General features: G+C 54.4%; 1 protein-coding gene across 2 annotated transcripts in view; it reads right to left on the bottom strand.

The window, feature by feature from the left end:
• PCSK6 (proprotein convertase subtilisin/kexin type 6) overlaps positions 1-12699 on the bottom strand; it is a 35881-nt gene that overhangs the window by 16563 nt on the left and 6619 nt on the right. For both annotated transcript variants that reach the window (XM_086620672.1, XM_086620674.1), the window contains exons 2-7: positions 12390-12494; positions 8091-8201; positions 7311-7454; positions 6672-6748; positions 5773-5861; positions 1661-1833 (exon numbers count right to left, since the gene is read on the bottom strand). In XM_086620672.1, coding sequence (XP_086476798.1) covers positions 1661-1833; positions 5773-5861; positions 6672-6748; positions 7311-7454; positions 8091-8201; positions 12390-12494 — 699 coding nt within the window. The remainder of the gene's footprint in view (positions 1-1660; positions 1834-5772; positions 5862-6671; positions 6749-7310; positions 7455-8090; positions 8202-12389; positions 12495-12699) is intronic.

The raw sequence follows: 12699 nt of genomic DNA, 5'->3' as shown, positions 1-12699 counted from the left end.
CCAGCAGCGCGCCGGTCGGATGCGAGATGCACAGCATCTCCCCGCTCCCCCAGCGCTGCTGGAGCTTTGCCCAGCGACGCTCCATGAGAACCCGGGAGAAATATCCCCTCGTTAGCTCAGGAACTAATAAGGTGCAGCTGAAGGAGCAAGAAACAAGATGATAAATCACCCCAGCGCAGTCCTATCGCTAATAGATAAAGGTTATTTTAATGTTTCCATTAAAAACTCAATTTTAAGGATTTATAACTCGGTTACAGCTGTTTGCTTGGGCTAAAGGTGGCGGTTATCCATCTGCTTGTGGCTTTCCTCGTTATTTAAGGAGAAGTCGGCAACTAAGAGCTTTGGATGCGGGAGAGTGGATGCTGCAAACATGGGTGGCAGTGGGGGAATGGGGGTGTCAGGGTCTGGCGTTCCCCAGGAAGACAGAAACAAATATCCCTGGCAAGTAACCAGCTGCCACCCGTTTGCTCCTGCATGGAGCAAAATATTTTTTATCCAAAAATAAGGTCTAAAAAGCAGCTTACACGGCGTGAACTCCCCAGCACTTCAATGGATTCCTCGGCAGGCTCACCGCCCCGGCAGGAAATCAAGTAAATAGTGGGAAAACCACTCCACCCTCTTTTTCGATAACAGGCGGGCTGCGCCGCCCCGGCCCGCAGCCGCCCCGCATCCCGGCGTGCTGCGGGAAGAGGTGGGGGGGAGGCAGGGAGCAAGGCTGGGGGGGTTCAAAGCCCAGCCTAGGGCTGCAGCTGGCAAAATTCCGGACCCCTAATGCACCGAAGCACCCGGGGATGCCCACTGCGGAGCCCCGAGCTGCCACGACACTTACCCGTGGCGCTGCCAAGCTGGCAAGAAAGGTCTTTTTTCCTGATGCTTTTAGCCAATATTGGGTATTTTTGAAAAGAGAAGGGGTGCAGGAAGGCCGGGGCATCTCCGGTGGGGATTGACAGCTGTCAATCACATGTGACACTGCCTGAGCCCCTCTCGCTGGAGGATTTCAGGGACAACAATCTGAATTTTTCCTGTGCCTCTGTGGCCGGATCCTGTGGTGGCACTCACGTCTCCCCCCAGCCATGATACCACCACTCATTTTGGGGGGAAAATCAGAGAAATGCTTAATGTGATGGAGACCCCCAGGAGAGGACACCGGGGGCCTGGGGATGGTGAAGGAGGGGGGATGGAGATGGTGGGGGAGCAGCCGCTTCCCTCCGCGCCGGCACTCAGAGGGACATTTTGAGGTGCAAAGTCACCCCCCAAGAACCTCTCTGGGTTTCTCAGCCCGGCAGAGCTTCGCAAACTCAACCTGGGGCCTCTGCCTGCTCTGCCGGAGCTCTGCCGGAGCTCCCGCCGGGGACGAACCGTGCCGCGGGGTCCCACCGGGGCCGCGCCATCGCCGGGCACCTCCCGCCGTCACCGCCCTCAGTCGCAAAATCCACCGGAGCTCTTAGGGATGCCGGGGAAAACTAGGAAAAATTAGAGATGATTCGCTTCCCGCCCCCCCTCCCCGCTCCAACCCCAGCCCTAACGTTGGCATCACCTCGGCAGAGGCTGAGCCGCCCGTCCCCGCACCGGACCCCGGGCCGGCCACGGCCCCGGCACGCGTTTCCCACGGGGCGAGGAGGAGGAGGGCGAGCGCGTCTGGGCGCTGCGGGATCCACACCTTTTTAATGCCATGCTCAAAAGCCTGTTTGGCCAATAGACCAGGTCCATCAACTGTCTTCCCATCATCATCTGGCCCCCAGCTCGCGCTGTAAATGTCAATGTAATCGGGTCTGATGCCAAGCGACTTCGCTTCAACAACATCTGTTACATCGCCATCTAACATACGAATGCCTAAAAGCACAAAAACATCAGACATTAGGGCTCAGCGGCTCGGAGGACAGCACGAGGATCGCAATCAAAGGGCGTTGGGAACGGCGGCGGGAACCCCATGGCTCAGCTGTGCCTGGAATAGCTTTGACCCGCGGCCCCACGCGCCAACGGGACGCTGGGCAGCTATTTCGGAAAGTTTTCTGCGCTGCTGGCTTCGTGGCAATGGACGAAGAAGCAGGGGGTTAAAACTCACTTCCCCTCCATCAGCGGGGATCGGGCGGCAGCAGCGGTGCTGCAGTCCCCAGCAGCAAAATCCCCCCCACTAAAAATCTTTTTTGTCCCCCTTTTAATTAATTACCTAATTCATCTCGCCACCTGGAAGATACAGGTATTTCCCGAACGCTCACAGCACCCCCTGGTTTCGGGCATATCAGTGGGATGAAGCCTCTCCCAGCAAGTGGGGACAACTGTGAACATCACCGAATCCCATTGCTGCCTGGGATGGGGAGAAGCCCCCAGGGAAGCCCCAGGCTGTGCTTTGCACAGCCAAAATCAAAGCCAAGGACCCAACCCATGGCGGGACGACGCTGCCACCTGCGACAATCTCACTTCCAGCCAGGAATGCCAGCAGGCACCGGCCGGAGCAATCACAGGCAGAGCCCAGCAATGGGACTGGTTAGGGGATTGCTGCCCATCCCAACCTCCAAATGCTGCGATATCGGGGGGACAACCCCCTCCGCTTCCCGTCACCCTTTCCTGCCAGATTCCTGCTCCGCATGGCGGGCAGAGGGTGCCAGGCTCCCCGAAGGGCTGCCCAGAAACCGCCTTTGCAAGGAAAGAGATGCTGGAAACTTCAGCATCGTATTTTGCCGGCCAGGGAGAGTCTGGGTTATAAAAACGCATTTCCTCTACCACATGTATTTTTTTCTTAAAGCAAACAATCGCAGGCAGATGTCATTACAGCTGGAGCTGAGCTCTGGACATCAGACAACTTAAATATCTCTTTCTGACACGGTCCCTTACCAGCCAAAAACTAGCCTAGAAATATAAAACAAGGGAGCAGAGCAGTTCCCAAAAACTTCCTCTCTTTGTCGTGTTAACAAGAAAATACAAGGAGAAGGGGTGAAAAACTGAGCCCAGTGTCTAGGCTGCACCACAACACGCAGAACCAGCTGAGGGATGGGTTTTTATGCTTGATAAATGTAAGCATGTTCATCAGCGAGCCCAAAGTCAGCCCAAAATTAGCTCAAAGTCAACTCAAAGTCATAGATAGAATGGTTTGGGTTGGAAGGGACCTTAAACATCATCCAACCCCCCCTGCCATAGACAGGGACACCTTCCACTACACCAGGTTGCTCAAAGCCTCATCCAACCTGGCCTTGAACACTTCCAGAGATGGGGCAGGCACAGCTTCTCTGGGCAACCTGTTCCAGTGCTTCACCAACCTCATTGTAAAAAATTTCTTCCTTAGATCTAATCTAAATTTCCCTCTTTCAGTTTAAAGCCATTGCCCCTTGTCCTGTCACTACACACCCTTGTAAAAAGTCCCTCTCCAGCTTTCTTGTAGCCTCTTCAGGTACTGGAAGGTGCTGGAAGGTCTCCCCGGAGCCTTCTCTTCTCCAGGCTGAACAGCCCCAACTCTCCCAGCCTGTCTCCATAGCAGAGGTGCTCCAGCCCTCGGATCATCTTTGTGGCCTCCTCTGGACCCGCTCCAGCAGCTCCATGTCCTTCTAATGTCAGGGACCCCAGAGCTGAATGCAGCACTGCAGGGGGGTCTCACGAGAGCAGAGTAGAGGGGCAGAATCCCCTCCCTCAACCTGCTGCCCACGCTGCTTTGGATGCAGCCCAGGACACGGTTGGCTTTCTGGGCTGCCAGCGCACATTGACAGCTCATGTTGAGCTTCTCATCAACCAACTCCCCCCAAGTCCTTCTCCTCAGGGCTGCTCTCAATCTATTCTCCACCCAGCCTTTGCCTGTGCTTGGCATTGCCCCAACCCGCGTACAGGACCTTGCATTTGGCCTTGTTCATAAGATTCGTACAGTCAACCCAAAAGAGTCCAAAGCCAACCACCCACAACGCGGGGACCTCCCAGTTAAATAACAGGGAGCAGGAGGGAGCGGGGAAGGACACTGCAAAAGAAACGAGCTCTTTGCCACACAGGGAGCAATCCCAGCCTTCGAAGCGAGCAGTCAAGGAGAGGGGGAAGGAGGAAGAGACTGGCAGGAGCCCCTTTTGTTCCTTGAGCAGCAACGTATTTCGCCCGGAGCGAATGAAAAGCAACGCAAGAGCGCCGAAGAGCAGCCGTACTATTAGATGGTAGCTCTCCGAGTGTGACAAACAGCCTTCCCCAACAAGCCCTGCTCATTAATCCCTGCTTTATTTGTGTAATCCATCTAAAAATCACTCTCACTGCAGCTATAGCGTATTTTCCTCCCTGAGCTCAAACTCAATACAGCTACAGGCTTGGTTCTTCCCTGTTCACGTTGTGGGAAGCCCGCTGCCAGGTGCCCTGCATCACTCGACGCCTCCCCAGCACACCCCCAAGGCGAGGCACTCATTAAAGGAGGCCAATTAATATGAGACCCATAGGTCATTATAAAGTCAACGAGTAACGCTCATCTCCACGGCTGCTGCGGAGAAATGAGCTTGAAAAGGAGCATGAAGGCAAGGGGCCTGATCCTGCAGGATGCAAAACTGCCTTACATACCCCCCGGGGACTTTGCTTTGCTCTGCTGCTGCTTGGAGATGTTTTTTTTGGGGCAAGAAGCCTCTAAGAAGCAAGAAGCCATCGCATGTGGGGGGGGCACAGGGGATGGGATGGCATGGGATGGGATGGAATATGCCACAGCTGTTACAGCTCCTGCCAGTCCCCCCATTAACCCTCCCCAGGGCTATTTCTTCCCTCAGGGGATTCTCCCAGCATGGGGAACCTCAGCTGGGAGCAGGACTCCCTGCAGGCACCCCGCTGCTCCACAGCCCCACGCAGACACAGCCCTAACAAAAGCTCCTTCTTACACGGCCGGGATGGACAAGCCAAGAGAAGGAATTAAGCCCCAAATCCACCCATGGGTGCTTGTGTCCGTGCTCCCAACGGTGACGTCTCCCAACATGGGGTGGTAGGAGGGGTTGCAGTAAAATCCCCCCTCCTGTTCCAGCCATGCCGGGGACAGGGCTAAAACCCCTGGTGAGGACCCGGCTTCAGGCACTTGTCCCCTCCAGCTGCTCAGATGGGACATTGCACCCCCACCTCCCCGGTGGGTGCTACACCAGCCTGGCCTGGCCAGAGCAGTCCCAGCTCAAACCAGCCTCCAAAAACAGCTATGCTAATGCAAATGAGCTCAGTAACGCTAATTACCACCAGGATTCAATTTGGTGATGAAGATTCATTTGCTTCCTGTGCATCGTGTTGTTCAAGGGACCGTGCAAAGGTCCCCCCACTGTGCACAGCTCAGGCCCCCACCTCCTTGAGGGCATTCTTCCTCATGAGGGTATTTTGGGGGTCTCCCCAGACCCCCCCGCTCCGAGCAGCTCATCTGCAGACGTTAATCTCACAAACGAGACTTCAGCTCTGAAGCCAAACCAGCACCACCGACCATGTCAAACACAGCCATGCCAAGGACAGACACCCCCTGCCCTGAGAGCAGCTGTGGACTTTTGGGGTGAAACCACCATGTCCTTGTTCCACGTGCACCCTCCCAGCAAGGATGCAGCCCACGCAGGTTTCCACCCCAAAATACATGGCGCCGGGGTCCCCTGCACCCCATATCACCCATCCTCCCCCAAGCCCCTCCAGGGCTCCCTGCAGCCAGGGCACCAAGGAGGAGACTCTCTCCTGGCAATAGTTGGGGGGAACAGCGTCCCACCACCCGCCCCAGGAGCCCATCAGCACAGCCAGGTTGGCCGTGGTCCCTCAGGAGCTGGGGAAGGGCAGGGGGGTGCAGGCAGGCGCCGGGCTCACCTCCGATGCGGGCGTTGTAGGCGATGCCCACGATGCAGTATGAGTTGTTCGCCGCTGCCGCCACTTCCCCCGCACAGCGGGTGCCGTGCCTGCAAGGAGAAATCCCCCGTGAGCTCATGTCCCGTGGTGGAGGATCCCTCCCGGCCACCTCCTACCCAAAAACTGGCCCCAAGGCTGCAGCAGCGGAAGAAAGTGCCCCAAGAGCTGGAGAGCCCTTATCCAAAACTCACAGCAAGAGCTGGGGGATGGAGGAAACTAATGCAAAAAGTAATTTGCTGTTTGCATTTTGCACCTAAATGCAATTTGGTCTTTGCTTTTTGCACCTCGATGCAACTTGCTTTTTGCATCCTGTACCTAGATGTGATTTGTTCTTTGCATCCTGCACCTAAATGCAATTTGCTCTTTGCATTTTGCACCTCGACACAACTTACTCTTTGCATCTTGCACCTAAATGCAATTTGCTCTTTGCATTTTGCACCTCGATGCAATTTGCTCTTTACTTTTCAAACCTAGACACAACCTGCATTTTGCATTCCCGTCTCCTTTCCGCGTGCACCACCACGTGCCCGTCCCTCTTTAACCAAAGCCCAAAAAGCACGTCCAAACTTTGACATCTCAGCCCGACTCACGTGGTTTTCTCCCCGACCGTGGCGGGGAGCCCCCCACCCCGGTGCCGCCGTTCGATGGCTCGAGGGTTCGTTAGCAATTAGCACGGTTGCCACAGGCTGGATTTGTGTTAAACCCAATGACTCTGTGCAAAGCCCACAACGCAGCATCCTCTGCAGTGCTGGGGATGAGGAAAGGCCACGGATCTGGAAGACACCCTGGGGGGGGGCATGCAGCCCTGGGGACCCCCGAACACCCCAGACACCGCAGCAATTAGCATCAGGATCACGTACTTATTCTCGTTGCTGGCGTCGTAGCGCGGAGTTGGGTCGTGGTCGTTGCCGTTGACATCATAGCTTGCAAGAGGGTCCTGAAAACATATTGCCACCATTAGATTTGACATACTGGCACAGCAGGGGGCAAAGTGGCCTCAGCAGTGGTGTGGTCCTGCTTTGACCACAGCCAGCTGGGCCAAAACACCATTTTCCACTTATTTTCTGACTATTTGCTCAAGAGAGAGAGTTTTGGGCAGCAGCCCCTGCTGCGAGATGGCTGCCCAGGGGGAAACATCCTGCTCCCACTGGAGTCCGGTCCTTCAAGCTCCGAATCCTGCTGGGTCCGGCACTGTCCGCAGCGCCGCCGCGGCCGTTCGGGGTTTGAGCTGGGGCTGAGCGAGTCCGCGCAAGTTTTTGGCTCTGCCCTGGTGAGCTGGAGGGAGGTGGCCGCTTCCCAGGCAGCTGCAAAGGGAGTTTCCCCCAAACCCTCTTGCCTAAAAACCTCATTTCCTTCTTAAAAACATCTTGAGCTTTTTAAAATAAACCTTTTCCTCTGATTTGCCCATACACAGACTTGAAATACGTTTATACGCTGAAATTCTCCATAAATCCATTCACCGTGAGGACCCGTCCCAGCCCATCCATCCCCCAGCTCACGTAGTTCTGCAGGAGGTCGGGGTGGTTCCTCTCTATGCCGTCATCGAGGATGGTGACCACCACGTTCTTGCCAGTGTAGCCCCTCTGCCAGGCTGCCAGGACATTCATCTCCGACCTGCAGCGACTGCTTTTATCGCTGCAGTGCTACAGGGGGGGAAAAGACAGCTGTGAAAGGGCTCCAGCCCCATTTCAACCCATCTAAGCGAGCACCTGGACTGGGAGCACATTTAATCAACCAGAAAATAGTTTACATCCCACACCCTGCCACATAACTCGTAGATTTGTTAGAATTTTACTCTATCGATCAAAGCCACCCAGTAGCAGTTACTCCAGGCGACGCTATCTCCCTATTATTTTTTTCCCCTCTTCCATTTCAAATACTGCGGGCTCTTCAGTTTTGAAGCACTCGTTTCCTTTCCGTGCTTAATTTTCAATTAATTTTCCTGTCAAACACAGATCGATGAAGCAGGTGGGAGAAAACCAATATGGTAAATACTCAGTTGCAGCTCTTGGATGGGTAAAAACTCATCGGTGCCGCAGCCGTGCTGCTCCCAAGATCGGAACGAGGAGCTGCCAACGACGGTGAAACACTTAAAACTCGACTCTCTCACCTATTAATTTACAATTTTTAAATCCTGCTGCCAAGCACATTTGCTGATATTAAGGTGTTTCATTACCGGCCAGGCGGAGGAATGATTTGACGACGTGTTTGATTCAAAATAAATGAGCCCCCCCGCAAAGCAGCGGGTTCCTCGGGGGCGGCGGAGGGGAGATACCCACCAGGTACCACATGTTGGGCCACACCGGGTCATTGAAGGGCAGAGCGTGCGGCTCGCCTCGGACCTGCCTCTTCACCCGCCGCTTCACCTCCTGCTGCTGCAGCCAGTCCACCTGCAAGGAGAGCTGGAGGTCAGCATCGCCCACGGGCACGGAGCCTGGCATCACCCACCATAACGGGCCGCGGGATGTGGTGCGAACCGCAGCCTGGACCCATCCCAGCATCACCCCATGCGCTGGCAAACCTCCCAGCTCCTTTGGCAGGGCTGCCGCGGAGATAGTGGCTTCATTTTAGGGGAAATAAAGGATGGATGGACGCAGCCGGGGCTCAGCTCTTCGTGCTCTCCGAGCCAGGGACCGGATTCCTCTCTCCGTGCGGCAAAACCCTTGAGCATAAACACCGTCGCCTCCAAGCGCGTGTCCAGACCCCCCCGGCTTAACGAAGCACTGAAGCACGCGCTGGAGACGAACCACATATTTAAGTGTTTAGTCAAAGTGCTGGAGAAGACTCAGGTGCTTGGCTGAATTTTGGGGCTGATCCTTCGCCCTGGCTGGGAGGCAGCAACCGCAGCTCAGCCCTGAGACTTTGCTACTCAGCTCCAGGGCTGCTCATCCTTGGAGCTCCTCTCCTCCCAATACAATAATAAAATCAGGAGCTTTACCCAAGCACAGCACATGTTTCCCAAAAATATAGGATGACCATGCTTTCACAGGGGATGTGGCCAGCTCTGGAGAGGTGTTTTTGGCATCAGCTGCAGACGAGATGGCCTTGGGGCCGACCGCTCTGACATTTGTTTGCTTTCTAGTAGGGCACGACACGCGAAGCGATCAAACGGGAAATGAGCCGGAAAAGGCCAGGATTGGGAAACAGCACTGTTTGCCTGCACTGCTGCGGCAGGAGCTGCCTAAGGTGCCGGTTTGGGAACAGCTACATCCCATCCCTGCTGAGAATTTCTCCCCAAACTCTTTATTGCCCTGAAAAAGGGGTTCTCCTGCCTTCCACAGGGAGATGAAACCCAAGTTTATTGAAAATAGGTTGAAAAAATAATTTATAGACCAAAGCTGTGGAGGGGGGAGACCCCAACAGCTCAGGGTCTTTTGGGAATGGCAGAGCTGCTCGTGGGGACGTCTCTATTCTTGTGACTAAGGTTTTGTAACAAAAAGAACAAAACCCCAAAATGCAAGTTTTCGTTGGGCTCATTTACGTGAAAACTGGCAGCTGAACCGAGTTCTTCTTGTGTGGTTTCCACCTCGGATGCCCAACGATGGAGGTGGATGGGGAGCTGTGACCCTCGCCAGCCTAGGGCTTGATTTTTAAATGTCTACGTTTTAAAGAGGAAAAAAAACATTGAATGGAAAAAAAAATATAGATATTTCATAGAAAAATGAGTTTCCGTGCTGCCTTGGCTGACGACAACATTCTGCTTTGCTTATACGACAATGGATTTAAGCATTGGAAGCAAAAAAAATGCAACTTCATGGTCTAGCTAAAAAAACCTCTAAAATACATTAAATAGAGGATACGGCTCAATAATCCGGCTTTTCTCCCTAAAGCAGCACTCCTTGGCAGTGTTACCGTGGGTCTCGCTGCCCGAGCTGCAGCGATCGCCTTTCCCTGCGGCTTGCTCGATGCGGGAAGCAAGGGAAGATGTGGGATTTCGCGGGGTTTTGCCAGGAGCTGCAGTGCCTCGCGGGGACGACTTCATCTTCACCACGCTCCCATCCTCACCATCGATCCCAGCGCTGGCAGCCCGGGGGCGATGGAGAAGTCTTGCGTGGACACAGAGAAATCAGCAGTTTAACAGCATCGATTTCATGGGAGGTTTGCTAAATGGATGCGGCTGGCCTGGGAAAACAACGGGTGAGCGGGAAGGAGCCCGGGGCATCCCTGCAACGGCTCTCGTGGCTTGTGAAACTCCAACTTCCGTCACTCGGCTGGGGTGGGGGGAAGCTTCTTGGAAATTTAACAAAAAAAACCCAAACAAATAGTCTTTTTGCTACTAGAAATGGCCAAAACTGTTACAACACAGTCCTGAGCCTGGCGGATCTCAGCTCCATCCCTGCAAATCCTAATTAGCAATAACGAGGTGACCCTGAGTGGCACCAAAGGACCCTGTGAGGAGGAACATGTATCACGGAGCCAAACCCTTCGCCTGGGCTGGAACCAGAGGGGCAGCTCCTCATTTTCCCCCTTTCTTGATATTTCCAGTGGGTGATGCCCAGATCCAGGCACCCAGGGCAGCTCCACCAACCATGATAACCAGCTCAGGTGAGGACACAACTCCCTTTGCAGCTCCAGAAATGCACTAGCTTGACTTATTCCATCAGGTGTGCAGGAATTAAAGCGGAGATCCAGGACAAACGGGACGGCTCCAGCACGGGTTTGCCATAAAGCATGGCAGAAATAATTTAGGGGGGGTTGATTTTGCTACAGTGCATGGCCAAGAGGCACAGGGACTGAGACCATGACATCCTCTGGCGAGGATTAAGAGACCAGAGCGGTGAGGCTGAACAGGAGCATCTCAGCGAGCCGGGAAAGTTCCCAGCAACAAGAGCTGCAAGTCGAGCCCATACGAGGGGCAGCACAGCATGGCATGACCCTGCTCTGCGTCCCACTGCCCCTCCACACCTCTCACTCTTGCCACCATGACCTGCCCCCAAAATTGCTGGATTTGCTACATCTCTTCTCCCCTTTCATCGCCTTCCATGTCGCTTATCAGCCCAAACGGAGCAGCTGCTGGCCATGGGAGTCTCCTGGGGCAAGAGGGGGGCTCAGCAGCAGCATGGTCCCACGGGGAGCAGGACCCCGGGTGATGCCCAGCCATGGTACATACCACCAACCCCCGCGGCAGAGCGAACCCATAAATAACAGCACTGGAAACAATAGCCCCTGGAAGGCACGAACCACCCAACATCTGCAAATGATTGAATCTGCTGGTTCTTCCGGGATTTCTGCAAGATTTGTTTCTATCTTCACCATTCCAGCTCCCGTCTCCTCATGCCTCGAGGTGATGCGTTCCTGGTCCATCCAAATGCCCGAGATCTCCAAAACGATTTGCAAATGTGGAGATTTGCAGAGACAAGGCATGCCAAGGGGTTTTGAACTCCAAGTGATAAGGAAGGATTAAGAGAATGGGAGCTAATTGCTCTAGCTGGCAGTCCATAAGAGCGAGCAAAGGTAAATGTTAATAAGGCTAAAAGCCAATTGATTTGATTTGCATTATAACCAGACTCATTTCAATTGCAAGAGCTGAATTAATCGTTTGCTGGGATGCCTGTGCACCTCCCCGAGGGCCAACGGCTTTAATTACAGCCCAGCACACTTCCAGGGCACGGATGCTCCCCTGGATGCTCCCCTCCGTTCAGTTCCCCTCTGCTCAGCCTGGCTTGTGCCTCCTCATTCTCAGCAATATGCTACAAACCCTGTCCAAATATTTAACAGCAAACCTGGAGAGCTGGCTGGCTGGGGAAAGCAGGGTTTGCTGCGCGGTTCTGGAGAGATGCGGATGGGACGGGATATACTGAGTGGGTTGGAAAAGTCTTGGGAGTCAGGAGCATCATGAGGGTGGCCGTGCATGGGTGCAAGCATCAGCAGCTTGCCATAGCATAGGTACCTTCATGTGCTTTTTCTGCATTTATTTCACCCTTTCCCTGAAAAAACAGACTTGCCCCACACATTAACCCCTCCCTTGCTCTGCAGAAGTAGCATCTTGCAGGGCTTGGGTGCCGGATGGAGCCGAGGGAGGAGGAAAGTGGAGGCAGAGCCGCAGCCCTTCCCCACCACCCCAGCCCAGCTCACCCAGGTCCTGCCCGCCCCTCCTTGCCTTCTCCCCCCCACACCCCCATTACTTTTGTCAATTCAGCTGCACCGAAAATCCCTTCGGATGCTTGCTCTAGGAAAAAGCAATGCAGAGCTACTGCCAAGGATTTCACACATAGCAACCATTGAGGCAGCGAGTGTTGTGGCAACTGGATCAACACCCCGAGCATGCAACAGCCTTTTTGTCCTAGAAGGCTTTTTTTTGTTGTTTTCCCCCCACTTTTCTTCCTCCTGGTTTTCAGGCAGATGTTAGCATTTAGTCACCTCTAAGTACTTTTCATCACTGACCGAAGTACCCATGTCCAGTGAGTCATCCCGTGCACGAACAGGGCTGTGGCTCAAGGATAACACGGCATCGCGAGATGCTTGGGCTCACGCTTGACCCAGGCCAAGCCAACAGGCTCCTCCAGGGAAAAAGCGAGGACCCCCATACCACTGGCCCTCACAGAGGCTGGGGGACCCCAGGCTGCCCAGCCCCATACCTTGGGGTCCATGCGGAGGAAGTTGTGTGGTCCCCGGCTGCTCAGCGTCGAGCGCTTAAATGTCTTGCTGTGGTGAAAGTGGTAGTAGTTTTCCAAGCTCCCGATCTGCAAAAAGAGAAGGGGGTTTTTTTTAAAAAAATGAGCTTTTCCCACTTTTGCCTCCTATTTTGGCGCTGGCAGCATCCCTTCATGCGTCGGTGCAGCTGTTCATCGCACCCCAAACCCAAAAATCCCCGGGAAAGCCAAGGGTCAGGGAGGGGATGCTGGATGCTGGCGCTAACCCCGGTGCCACTGCTGCGGCAAACAGTGC

This window comes from Tauraco erythrolophus, chromosome 14 (genome assembly GCF_009769465.1).
Source record: "Tauraco erythrolophus isolate bTauEry1 chromosome 14, bTauEry1.pri, whole genome shotgun sequence".
Lineage (NCBI taxonomy): Eukaryota > Metazoa > Chordata > Aves > Musophagiformes > Musophagidae > Tauraco > Tauraco erythrolophus.
The sequence above is the reverse complement of the archived record's forward strand: the minus strand, read 5'-3'. Positions and strand labels throughout refer to the sequence as shown.